Here is a 13196-nt window from a genome sequence, read left to right on the forward strand (position 1 = left end):
TTTTGTTCCCAGCAGCAGGTGTCTGCTTGACTCTGGCCAATAATCCTTGCCAAAATAAATTGTGTTTTGGTTGACTTTAACCAGCGATTTCAGCGCCTCACACTTTTGTCCCTGAAGAGATTTACTGCGCTTTGTTTCCAACGTTTCCCAAACAGAACGTCATGAGAACCTGTGATGTTTGGCACCACGCACACGCACTCTGTTCATGAATAATATCAACTGTTTCTCAAATGCTTTTTCTTTCAAAACTACACGCCAGATCTCATGACCGTCTGTGCTTAGACATGCCAGAGAATGACCCGAGCCATGTTGTCCATATTGATCTCTCCATTCCTTTATATGACAGAAATCAATACATTTGTGCCTCTCAGGGCTTCAGGGCAAACATCAAAGTTAAGATGCAGATTAAACGTAACCGAATCAATTCCATGAAGTCTCATAAACAATAAAAGAGCAACTTCTGCGCAGTGAACGCTTTCCTCTGGGACCTTTCATTGATCAGTCAGCGTAAAGTTTCATGCACCTGTGAGCACATCAAAGAGACGCTGGATGAAACTGCATCAAAGGGCACCCGGCGTTACGTCTCGGTCTGAGCTGACCTGTGGATTTTTGGCGACTGGTCGAGTTCTCTCCATGTGGCCGAGCTGCTTGTGGGGCTGCGGTTGGTGATTTTGGTGAGCAGTGTGGTCCTGCGGATGCTGCTGTCCGAGTCCTCTTTCCTGAAGCTCTGCTGGATTTTGTGTCCGCAGGGGAAACAGTGAGCGAAGTCCTGCAGGAGATGACCGCTGAAGATCATATAGATCCACGGGTTACAGCAGCTGTTCAGACTGGCCAACAGCGCAGAGAGAGTCACGGCTGTATTCTCCGAGTCTGCACACAGTGACAAAACACACATTTAATCAAACAAACCACAGGAGACGTGCGCTACAGCATCTGTATGTCCAGTACTGGATGCATAGTCTATATATATATAACCATTAACAGAACGCACACTGTTAATGGTCATTTAGACGGTTTCATGAGACGCGAGCGCACCTGACCCGCAGTTAACTTCCGGTTTGTGATTGTTGATCGGTCCGGCTAGTGGCTAATATAACTATTTATATTTTATTTCATTTGTATAATTATTATTCATTTACATTGATATTTGATTGTTTTATAATGGTATTGAATAAATCCATTCTTTGTTAAATAGGTTGTGTTACTTTGTGGCATTTAAGTTTAGCCAAGGAACGGTTCTTCTACTGGTAACTTAAACTTATAATGGCAAGACATACTTGTAACTTTCAAGCTAATGTAATGTACTTGTTATTTCCTTTGCATGTCTTCAGAAATAATCTGCATGGACTCTTTGCGGACGTGTGCCGGAAGTTAAATTGGGGTCACAAAAGCGTGCATATAAAATCAATGGAAACCAGTATGTGTGTGCAGATCTAATATGATAATAATTCACCTACATGTATGTAAGGTCCTCTCTAATTAACCTTTAAGTTTTGATGTTTCTTTGTATTGGGCATATAGTCTTTACACTAATCGGTCAGATGAAAATAAGTCAAATAAATATCCCCCAACCGTATATCTAGATTACCATATATATATTTAAATAAATCATAAATAATGCTGAAAGGTGCCGTTTGCTATTCGCACAAACTAACACAATACGTCACATTAATAAACGTTTAACACAACAGAGGTTCATGTCCACACAAATGTGTTAAAGAATATTGTATATATAATCTATAGTTTGTTAGTCTTTCTTTAACTATTATTTTGCATATAATACATCCTATATTGCATCAGCAGGTTCACATAGTTGTGCTTTATTTTTTCATTATAATCTGTATTTTTAAGTGTTTATGTAAGTCTAAATGTAGATGCAGAATTTGAAAATGTTTGCTTTTGGTGTGTTATCTGCTATCAGAAACTGTTTGCTAATATATTTACAAAGGTGTGAATCATATTTCAAGTTTGTTATTTCTATTTGAATATATACATGAATTGCTCATCTATTACACCTTATGAAACAGGTTTTAAAGAAATAATCAATCAATCAATTACTGAACAAACAAATACATCAAAACCTGTACGTGAGTCTTTCTTTAGTGGAACACAAAATAAGAGAGTTTGTGAAATGTCTCCGTGGTTTGCATTCATACAACCGAAGTGACTCTGGGGTTCTTCTGCAGAAAGTCATACAGGTTTAAAATGACTTGAGGGTGAATAAATGATGACTGGATTTCCTTTAAATACTTTTCCGCAAAAGGCTTACCGTCCCATTTGAAGTTTTTGTCCCAGACCGACCACATCTGTACGGTGAAGAACGGAGCCCAGCAGATGATATAAGCCAGAACAATCACGAAAGTCATTTTCACGGTTCTCAACTTTGCTCGGGATATGGTGGTCACACTACTGACCGAGTTCTTCCCCACCAAGCCGTTCTTACACGAGCCATCAGCTGATATCTTTTTGGTTTTATATCTGATATTCTTCCTGATGCTGTGACAGATGAATCCATAACAGGTCATTAATATAATGACAGGGACCAGAAAAATGCCCACGGTGATCCACGTGATGTAGGCTTGGACTCCCCACGGCTGAATGAAGTGCGCCCAGCAGTCGTAGACCTCCGAGCCCTTCTTGATCTCGCTGAGAGAAAATATGAAGTATTGGGGGACGCTGAGGACCAGGCTGCCGACCCACGTACCTCCGATCATGATGCGAGACCTCCGGGTGGACTGCTGGAGGGTCTTGAGGGGGTGACAGATGGCGATGTATCTGTCCAGGGTCATCATCACCATCATATAGGTGGAGGCGAACATGCCCATCACCTGCAAGTGCTTCACGATTCGGCACAGAAAATCCGGGCCGTAGAAACGAAAAGTGATTTCCCAGCACAGCTGTGGGAGCACTTGGAAAAACGCGACCACCAGATCGGCCAGGCTGAGGTGTTTAATGAACAGATGCATGCGTGATGTCTTTTTCTTGGTGTTGTGTATGGCCACCAGGACGCTGCAGTTTCCGACGACCGCGACCACGAAGGTGACGCTCAGAACCGCGATCTCGATTTTGGCGACCTCTTCGTCCCGACCGAAGGGGTCTGAGGAATTTAAGGCTCGTGAGATATTGCTAAGGTCATCCATTGCAAAATCACCGGAAATACACAATAGTCCAACGTGTTTAAAAGTGCGCAAACGATGCGCTTTTCCCGTGCGTAAATGGAGAGGCCGGTGTCCCGATGCGCTCTCCGTCGTTACGAACCATCACCATTTTGTCCCCTAGAGGCAAGAGCACAAGAGCATTTACCAGTGATAAATATTTATCTATTTATAATGAGCATTTGAGGAATGGAAAGATAAGAGTGCGCAAACATTTACAAATGTCTCTGCTTAATTGTCTCTGGTTGTGCTCAAAGTCAGCGAGCTTTATAAACCCACGTCACACGCGCCGAGCCAAACCCACCAGCAACAACAGCAGAAGTCGGTCTTATTACCCCTCCCACCCCACAGAGAAGACCCTGAGTCGCCACCCCTTCTAAAGTCTGCAGTGTGTTACTGGCACGTACTGTAGGGATCTACAGCCTTGGCACATTCCCACACAGTACAGGTCACACAAACCAACTGAGCGCGCGGGAGATTCTCACCAACCTGCCAAGAACATGTCCGGGTCACCGGGTCATATATCATATAAAACCCCCAAATAATCCACCTTACTCTCAGGGGTGCTGTAGGAACTATTATGGGCAAAACTTCAGGTCAGATCATTTATTCTGTTGACAGAAAAGGAGACTGATTCATTTTGAATTGTGTTGGTTCCATGTCGATTAAAACATCATTTAGAAGAGCAACCCCTGCTGTTGGTGGCTGTAATTAACCAGCCAAAGCTGATTTCACATATTAATCTCATAATTAATTTTAAATAAATAATTAATCAATAAAAATGTTCCCAGATGATCAAAAACACTACAGTGTGACACATGTGGCATGACTGTCTGTTTTTGCATTGTTAAATGTTCCAGTCATGTTATATTATATTTGTGACTCAATTTTACATGATATCATATGAAGCACAGTTTAGGTTATTTAACTAAATAAAATGCTGTAAAAAACAAACTTCTAAAGATCAACAGAGAGAGAGAGAGTGAGAGAGAGAGATAGAGAGAGAGAGAGAGTGAGAGCTACAATACACTTTTATCAAATGAAAGAGCAATTAACAGATGAAATGAACACAGTAAACGGTTCCTAACAACACAAGAACATTTTCTTCCATTTTGAAAAGTATTTATTCATCCAAAATATGGCAAGAAAGATATGAGATTAAAATGCAGAGAAGTGATGTGAATGTTTGATCTCTTAGATAGCAGCCAGTGCACGACCACATCACCAGATTCATAATCTGATTACAAAAAAGTGAGATATAAATCAATCACAGCAAGCCGTGCAGGTTTTCTGGAGTAAATGCTGAATGTGTAAACGTCACAGGTCTGGAGGTGTCATGTGTGCTTGAGGAAGATGCTAACTTAACTGGCACACGATGTTCCCGGTCTCCATTATATTCTGGTCTAGAGTTACGCCTCGAGAACTTCTTTTAATGTGACTGTAAAACTGGAACTGAAGACACAGCGAGTGTTAATGAGAAATCATTATTATTAAAAATCCATCCGCTGCCAGTTGATGATCATTATATGGGCATCGGTTCTCCATCAGTTACTTCAGTTTCACAAACCTCTCAGCAGCTGAGAAACAATAAAACTAACATTAAACCAATCTCCTCATCTTTCAAATTAAATATTCATTTTTAATTTCGGCTCACTTAGCTTTGTCTGTTTATCTTTAGACTTACGTCATCTTGAACACACACACACTCTCTCAATCATCCATTTCAACTTTATTGCCATGAATGTGTGTTCTTTCAATATTGACAAAGAATTATGATCAAATATAATATATATATATTTTTATAGAAATGTATATTAACATGAATTGGATCTGCACATCAGATGAAAAGAGAGACACTTTTGTGCATATAACAATGTGCTTCATTTGAACATAAAACAGATTTTTAAGGGTGACCCCGACGTTTTCTTAGTGAGATTCAAGTTCCTAGAAATATCACACGTGAATGGCGAGATCTCTTAAAGAGAAATAATAACATCTGATGAAAAGAAATATGTCACAGCAATGTGTTAAAGTGTTTCTGTAACATCTTTGACGACGAGACGCGCGATTGTCCTGCTGATTCTCTTCATATCTCTGAGACTCCAGTAGAGATCCTGAGAAAAAATATAAACCACCACCAACACATTTCAATGTCTGTCAAAACGTCCCATCAGACACGAAACAAAGACGCTTCATTCCCAGAAAGAACAGATCGTGGGCTTTGACTCGACGTATAAATGAGAAGTCTGAGAGCGTGTGAGGGATGGAACCACAGATTTATCAGATCCTGATGTTTTTCTTCAGGACATTTCCATCAAGTCTCTCAGAGGACTATTTAGAGTTATAGTAGTCCTCAGACTTTAATATGTATCTATGGGGAGCCATCTGTAAATTTAAAAACCTATCAAACTTCACCGGATTTAAAGCTAAATCTAAATGTTTTATCTAAATCTTTAATGTAAATATAAATCCTGACTTTTAATGTTAAATCTAAATCTAAATGTTAAATGCAAAAGTTAAATCTAAATCCTATATATAAATGTAAATATGTTGTTGTAAATGCATACATAAAAATACTATATTATATATATAATCTAAATCTAAATGTTGAGCTAAGCGTTAATATAAAGTAGTATTTATAAATAGTATTTATATTTATGCACGTATAATAAGATATACATATAATATTTACATTTATATATAGGATTTAGATTTCATTTTTGCATTAACATTTTGATTTAACATGTAAATGTAACATTATTGTTAAGGATTTATATTTATATTAATGATTTAGATTTAGATTAATTTTTCTTATCTTTAATATACATGTTTTTGGTACACATTTCATTTTAAATCCGAAAAAAAACTTTTTTTACTTTTTGGTGAATTTGCACACAGGTCAAATATTGAGAATGAGCCGACGAGCATGCACTACAATTGCGCCCATATCTGTGCTATCATTTAAAATCAAATGTCAACTTTTATGAGATCTCATACACACAGCACACAAAGACTGACCCATAAACCAATATTCAATAGATAAATATACAGATTGTTCTCTTTGTTTCATGTGCAAACGAGATAAAGATTTAAGTAACTCTTATGTAACACAAGCGTGCGTATGGCAAGCCAAATTAGCTTAAATTGTCCCCAGCGTTACTCGTCGTAATTGCATTTTTACTTGTAACAATCACAATAACAGAGCTCTCGAATACAAGTAAGAATTATAACAAGAGCGCTCTACAATTCAATTATGACTAGTCATATATTTCCATTGACTTCCATTCAATTTTAATTACAGATTTGGCTTGCCATACGTATATGCATTTCAACGGTTACATAACACCGAACCTGACAGCTGATATTTAAAAGCTGCATGTGGAAATTATCCAGACGCACAGATGAAAAGTGTTATGGGACATCAACATCCGCGTTGACCGTTTGGATGGCACTGTGACAAACGAACCATATTACATTTCACAGCAACATCCAGCATGTGCAGATTCATCCCTCATGATGTCGTCTACATCTCACAGATACTTTAATAATGAAGAGCTTTCGGTTGATGGATTTCTCCTCTGCGAGATGTTTACTTTGAGAATCGATCAGACTGGCACGCTTTACTAAACAAAGACGTGGAAATGTTTCAGATGTCCAATAGCATCAACTTTACTCCAGTAGCTCCTATTGAACTTCTCACAAACATCATGTTTCATTTGTGACGTACAGGCTGGTTTGGCCTCAAAGCTTCCGTGGTTGAAGTGTTTTGACATTTAAAAATGCATCATTGCATTATGAAGTATCAACTTGTCGTCTGCGGGGAAACTTCATTGTTTAAAGTTATTTTCTTATGACCAACTGGTTTTAAAGCGGTTTTGGTGGTCTCAGAGGTTGTTCAGAATCTCATACTATCTAGATGAAACAGAATGTCTGAATTCATGTGAGTGTACAGTGTGCTTTCTTTGATGTTAATACATGATGACTTCAGGAGCATTAGATTCGAGGGTCATTGGTCATGTCTAGAGCTCCTGGGATCTTATGTTCCCGTCAGAACAGAGCAAACTGCATTTCGTTAATAAATCAAACTCCAAAAAGAAAGAAAATATCTGAATTATTTCTCTTCAGACATCAATGAGAGTAGATGGAAAGCAATGGAAACGTTTGGATAAATCTCATGGCTGATCTCAATATCAACTCAAACATTTCTCATCACATTTACTCAAATCCAGAAGACTGAGACCAAGTTGAGACGTAAATGAGACACAACTGAGAAACATCTGAGCAATAACATATTCCTCTGTCCATGTTTAAACACATATCTGCTGGAGTTATATTTTGTTAATTTTGTATAAATGTTTATTTTTTTCCTCCGTGGGTTTTGAGTGCAAACCCCCGTGAAATACATTAAGAGAGGTTTTCCACAAACAAGCTCCAAGCTAAATAATGTATGAAACCCCCCGCCAGCTCTTGGATGGTAGTTTGACGGAAGACGATTCACCCCAAAACACACAAAGAACTTGCGAATGTAGAATGTCATGTGAACGTAGCCTCTGATCAGGACTCGTGGGATGTTGTGGACGTCTCGTGCTGACATCGACCATCATATGTGACACCAGTATCTCCATCAATCTGACCTTCTGACCACGCATAAAAACGCAAAAGAAATGCTAATCTTTGATATATTTTGGTCATTTGGCCTCGGAGGATTTTCCCTTAAATGAAACAGTGATTTCTCAACATTGCTGGAACGTCACATTTGCTTGTGATGCATCATATCTGTATGAAACATTTCCTGGAAAAGCAAAATGATTTATAAAACTAATTCTTTTAAGTTCGTTACCTCCCAACGCTGATCTCCACAACTGATCTCAGGTCATTGTGACATAATGATGTTGTCAAAAATGCCCATCAGGACGAAGTGGAGGGATGAAGCAATGATCGGCTGTTATCTCCCGGGTAAAGACGTTCTCTCCGTGAACTGGAACAGACGTATGCTATTTTAAGTGCAATAGAAAGCAGTTGTGTTTATGTCATTTAAACATACAGAAACATAGAACATCACTCACCACAGTTAAACAGAACAAACATGTGTCCCTCGACACATCAACAAGTGAACGGACGAGAGCGCCTGTTTCCTCTCGTGGGAGTTTGTCTCATAAGACGTTTACAAGTTTCTGTGGAATCACTTGTAATTGTTCATATTCTGCAATAATGATTTGAACAAAGCCCACTGTGAGAGATACACTCATCTGCACGAGAGTCCTGTGTACTATTCAACCATGTCCAGAATACCCTAGCAACCACGCAGAATCTATACTTACCACATAGCAACAGCCTAGCAAGCCATCAGATACATGAACACGAGAGAGAGCGAGTGATCAAGTATTTTTAATTTGTGAATGATGAACGTATGAAGTCTTATGTATAAATCATTTAAAAGGACGATTTGTTTCTGTAGAGCGAGAGAACAGAGTTTCCAGTGCCGACTGACTGGCATCAGTGGAAAATATAGTCACATGATGTCATCTGGAATGGCACGCGTGTTATCGTTCAGTTCATTATGAGTTGATAAGTGTTTGTAAGAGGCACAGAGCTCATATATACACACACACACCCCGTCTGGAGCGTTTCCACAGCTCTGTAAGCTTTAATATATGAAATGTTTCTATATAAAGATATAACAGTTGCTTTAGTCAAACTCAGATTATTTACTTGATGGCAAAAGAATGAGTATGATAGAAATAAAGAAATGAAGTTAAAGTGGAGGTATCATGCTTTACACTGTTAAACGTGTTGTCTTCTCATGCTTAACATGGTCAGTAATAATGGATTTTAAAGGGGGTCCGAACAACTAAATGTTCATATCTGTGCTGTTACTATAGTAAAACACATTGGTAGGAACTTCATTGTTTCATGGTAAGATTTACATTTACATGGAATTGCCCAAAAGAAGATATTTTAAAGAATGTTGATAATCAAACAAATGAAACTCTATTGACTTCCATTGTATGAACACAAACATAAGAGTGAATAAATGATGACGGGGAACATTTTTGGGCCGAACTGTCCCTTTAAGAGAGTCTGCACAAAGAAAATAAAGTTAATTTCTGTTGTTTAGTTTTTGCTCACATTTGTAAATCATTTGTTAAAAATGTCAGTTTGCTCTTCCGGTTGAGTTGTGAAATCTATGTTAAGTGTTGTCATTTCTCTTGTTTTGTTCCTTATGGAGTAGATAGTGGCCTTCACAATCTGTCCCTGGAGTGACTTTAAATACACTGTTGCCTATTTAATACAGTTGATAAAACAACTTAGAGCCAACTCATGAAATATCTGTCAGAGTCTTCAGCTGTCACGTGTGTGTGCGTGTGTGTGTGCGAGTGTGTGTGTGTGTGTGTGCGAGTGTGTGTGTGTGTGCGTGTGCGAGTGTGTGTGTGTGTGCGAGTGTGTGTGTGTGTGCGTGCGTGCATGCGAGTGTGCATGCGAGTGTGTGCGTGTGTGCGTGCGTGCGTGCATGCGTGTGCGTGCGTGCGCCATTGTGTGTGTGTGTGAGATCAAAAAAGCGTATTGCAAAAAGTTCTTTAGGTTCAGGGGATGAAATAATACAGTTTGTACTGTATAAAAATCATTACGGCTATGGACCGTCCCCATGGAGATAATAAACCAGACGTGTGTGTGTGTCTGTTTTTATTTTATTCTGTGTCGAGTCCAGCAGTGACTAACACAGTGCTTTCACCAAACTTGTGTCTTTTTCACCTATTTATTGAAGTTCAGCGATTTATTGATGTTCTTTTCGTTTCTCATCTGGTCTGTGTCTTTCCTGACAATCCTTTAGAGGACTCTTTCCAAACGCAAGGTTTCGTGCGGTGCTAAAATGAGATGGATGTTGTGGCATTTATTTCTCAGCAGATGCCGGTGAGCTGAAATCTCTCTTCAGATTGACTGCAGATGGCAGAAAACATGCACAAATAACTTAAAGACATGTTTACTTATATAATTATATCATATAATCCAAGAGGAAATAATGATTTAGTGACGATATAGGTTCTTTCTAATTGTAATATTTGACACATACATGTCAATGAAGGTTGACACTTTCAGCAACACACAAGCTTGAGTTTGAATGTTAAATACCGATCATTGGGAAATATTTTGAAACACATTTGAAATGTTGTTAAACATGTTAAATAGTTTTAAAAACAAACCAAAGTTGAAAAAATGTTTTATGTCATGAGAATGATGTTGTTTTATGGCTTGTATCATGTCAAAGGTCATCCGATGATATCTGGAAAGTTCACAGAATTCCATGACTCAGGTCATAATCTATCTGTGCTTTCAGGAATGTTGCCATCATATTTTATATTTAATACCATCCGACATGTCTGGACGTCACACACTTTCAATTCTAATCAGTTGCAGTTGCAAGAGATTTGTGGGATATCTCAGATATTTGGTTCACTGTATCTTGCAGTGAAAAGCACAGTGGTTTTGCGTTGGTGTCGGACAAATAAACACAGAGATGTTGCAAAATTCAAACAATCCTCCTTCACAACCAGTCTTCAGAAACGCTGGACGTATTCAAGCTGTTGAGCAAGACACACATCTACATTCTCAACATTGCTTTGAGATAATCCGACTCATTTCAACACATTTATGAAAACGGAGATGTGTCTCAGTAATGTCATCCGATCGGCGTTGTCACGGCAACCACAATTAACACTTTCTTCAAAGTTTTCATCAGATTCACTCAGAAATATAAAGTGAACATTTAAGACCTCGCCGTACCCGACTTTGTACTTTGTTTTCTACAGATTTGTGTAAGCAGCTGTTAAACGTTAACGTCTCAGAGATATTCTTATAAAAATGGTCTTTTTCCTTCTGAACAGGACGTCCAAACTAAACATCTGTTTAATCCGATGACACGTGAGAGCGCATCAACACCGCCGGGGCTCAGAAATGATCCAAACTGGCAGAAACAAAACATTTCCAGGACACCTCAGATCAATCCAGCTAAACACATCAGATTTAAGAGTTTTCTCCATCTTCAGACTCCTTCAGTTTATCACTTAACATTAAATCTATTATTAACTAATAAATCAAACTTTCAGAGGTACTGTTCTTGTCTAAGTGAGGTTAAATAATGATGATAAAACGACACGTGAGGTTTCAACACCGAAGCAACGCTCTTATATACCAATATACTTTATACGTTTAGATTGGTTTCAAAGTATACTTCACGTTTACTTAAGTTCAAATGTATTTTTAGGTATATACTGTATGTGCGTAAGTACTAGTATACTTGTATGTGTACTAATGTAATAAATGTATTTTTAAGAACTCTTGAAGTGTAACTGTAGTAAACTGAGAAGTACATAAGTAAGAGACCAAATGTGTAGAAAACAACACATTTTTTTAAAGTAAATTTGACCTAAAAGGTGTGTGCAAAAACTTTAAAAAATGAGTCAAATTTACTCAAACGGATTGTGCAAAAAAAAAAAAACTTTACAAAACAATTGAGTAAATACTAACATTGTTTTTTACAGTATACTTTATTTTTTTTACACACCGTAAAAATTAGTTTTTCTGCTTTAAGTTTCTAAAACCATTTATAAATACATAGAATTTCAAACCCTAAGCCAGCAATATCAGTTTTTAGTGTAAACTTTTATAAATGAGTTTTTCTTCTGTAAGGCACATCATGTTTCTTGCTCGTCCTCGCTTCATTTCCTGCATGTTTATAAAGCGAAGCTGTAAAAATGATCAATATTGATCTGTGACACAAGACATCACACAGTCAGCACATTTTCTATCTGAGGTGCCGGAAAAGTCAATATCCTTTTCTTTCAGACACCAAGATGAAATTGACTTGATGGATTTCCTTTCACAATGACCTTGTTAGCGAACGACAAGCTGACAGATGTTAACAGCCAAATCACCTTTCGTCATCCATCAGTATCTGTTTCAAACATGGAATGAATCACCATATTTAATAATCGCACACATAAATGTTTCTGTCTGTGAAAATATCGTCATGTGGAGACCCCGTGGAGTGGATGTGAAATAAGACAAAACACACCGGTGCGCTGAAGACATTCTTCATGAGCAGAAGGAATAATCATCTCTCATTTACAGCTGACTTTAACGTTCACATTTAAAGCATATCAGCTAAATGTATGTAAATATGGATCATTCCATGAATAAAGTTTTATTGCAGACACAACTGATAACTAACCAGATGGGTCTCTCGCGTATTCACAAGGAGGTGCATTTACTGTATAAGACTCAAGTCATGGTTGGGTCAAAAAGGACCCCAGAAACCCCCCAACCCAACTGCCGGGTAAATTAACCATGAGCTAAAACAACACAGAATTTAGAATGGGGTAAAAATAAACAAGTATGTATATTACATTTACTTCTTTAAAAAATATCTTTAAGAAAGAAAAGAAAATTCCTGTGTATTTCTTCACCGTCACACCGCTTTTGTAGCTGAAAATAAAAGTGAACGGTCAGTTTGAATGACATCATGAAAGAAAAGATTCTTCAAGCGCAGAAAGTCCATCCGTCAAATGAAAACACACAGTATGTATTTATTTATCTCTGCTCAGAAAAGTCTGTTTCATATCTGATTCATGTAGCTAATCCACTTTAAGACAGTCATTTCAGTTTATGATATTATTTAAAAAATAAAGAAAACCAGTTGTGCAAACTGGTCTGGAAAAACCTGTCAAGAAATAAATATGGATCTGTCTGAAGAACGCTGTCTATCGTATCATGACACTTTGAATAATTCAGAAATCATAATGATGTGAGATGACTTCATGCTAAATTCATTATCTACTGTGAGGAAATATGGAGGGATTTCTTGAAAACAACAAGAAATCTGAAAATGTGAAAAGTTAATAAAGAATACAAATAAAGACTTGATCAAATAACTTATATATTTGATCTGATCTTATACCGTCAACACGTCCCTGATTGATTTTTCCTAATTCTCTTCCCTTTCCTTCTTTAAAAAAAACAAAAAAAAAACACTTACTAACCTCA

General features: G+C 37.8%; 1 protein-coding gene across 1 annotated transcript; it reads right to left on the reverse strand.

The window, feature by feature from the left end:
- Positions 1–3652, reverse strand: avpr1aa (arginine vasopressin receptor 1Aa). Its single transcript, XM_079450609.1, has 3 exons — positions 3563–3652; positions 2270–3275; positions 1–870 (listed from the first exon to the last, which is right to left on the reverse strand). The coding sequence occupies exons 2-3, from the start codon at positions 3138–3140 to the stop codon at positions 578–580; spliced, it is 1164 nt and encodes a 387-aa protein (XP_079306735.1). The 5' UTR covers positions 3141–3275; positions 3563–3652; the 3' UTR covers positions 1–577.
- Between the last annotated feature and the right edge of the window lie 9544 nt (positions 3653–13196).

Source organism: Barbatula barbatula (assembly GCF_947034865.1).
Source record: "Barbatula barbatula genome assembly, chromosome: 25".
In the NCBI taxonomy this organism is placed as follows: domain Eukaryota; kingdom Metazoa; phylum Chordata; class Actinopteri; order Cypriniformes; family Nemacheilidae; genus Barbatula; species Barbatula barbatula.

Coding starts and splice junctions, on each gene's coding strand:
- avpr1aa (XM_079450609.1), bottom strand. CDS start 3,140: ATGGATGACCTTAGCAATATCTCACGAGCCTTAAATTCCTCAGACCCC. Junction 871..2,269: donor CAAAAACTTCAAATGGGACG/GTAAGCCTTTTG, acceptor CACTGTGTGCAG/ACTCGGAGAATACAGCCGTG.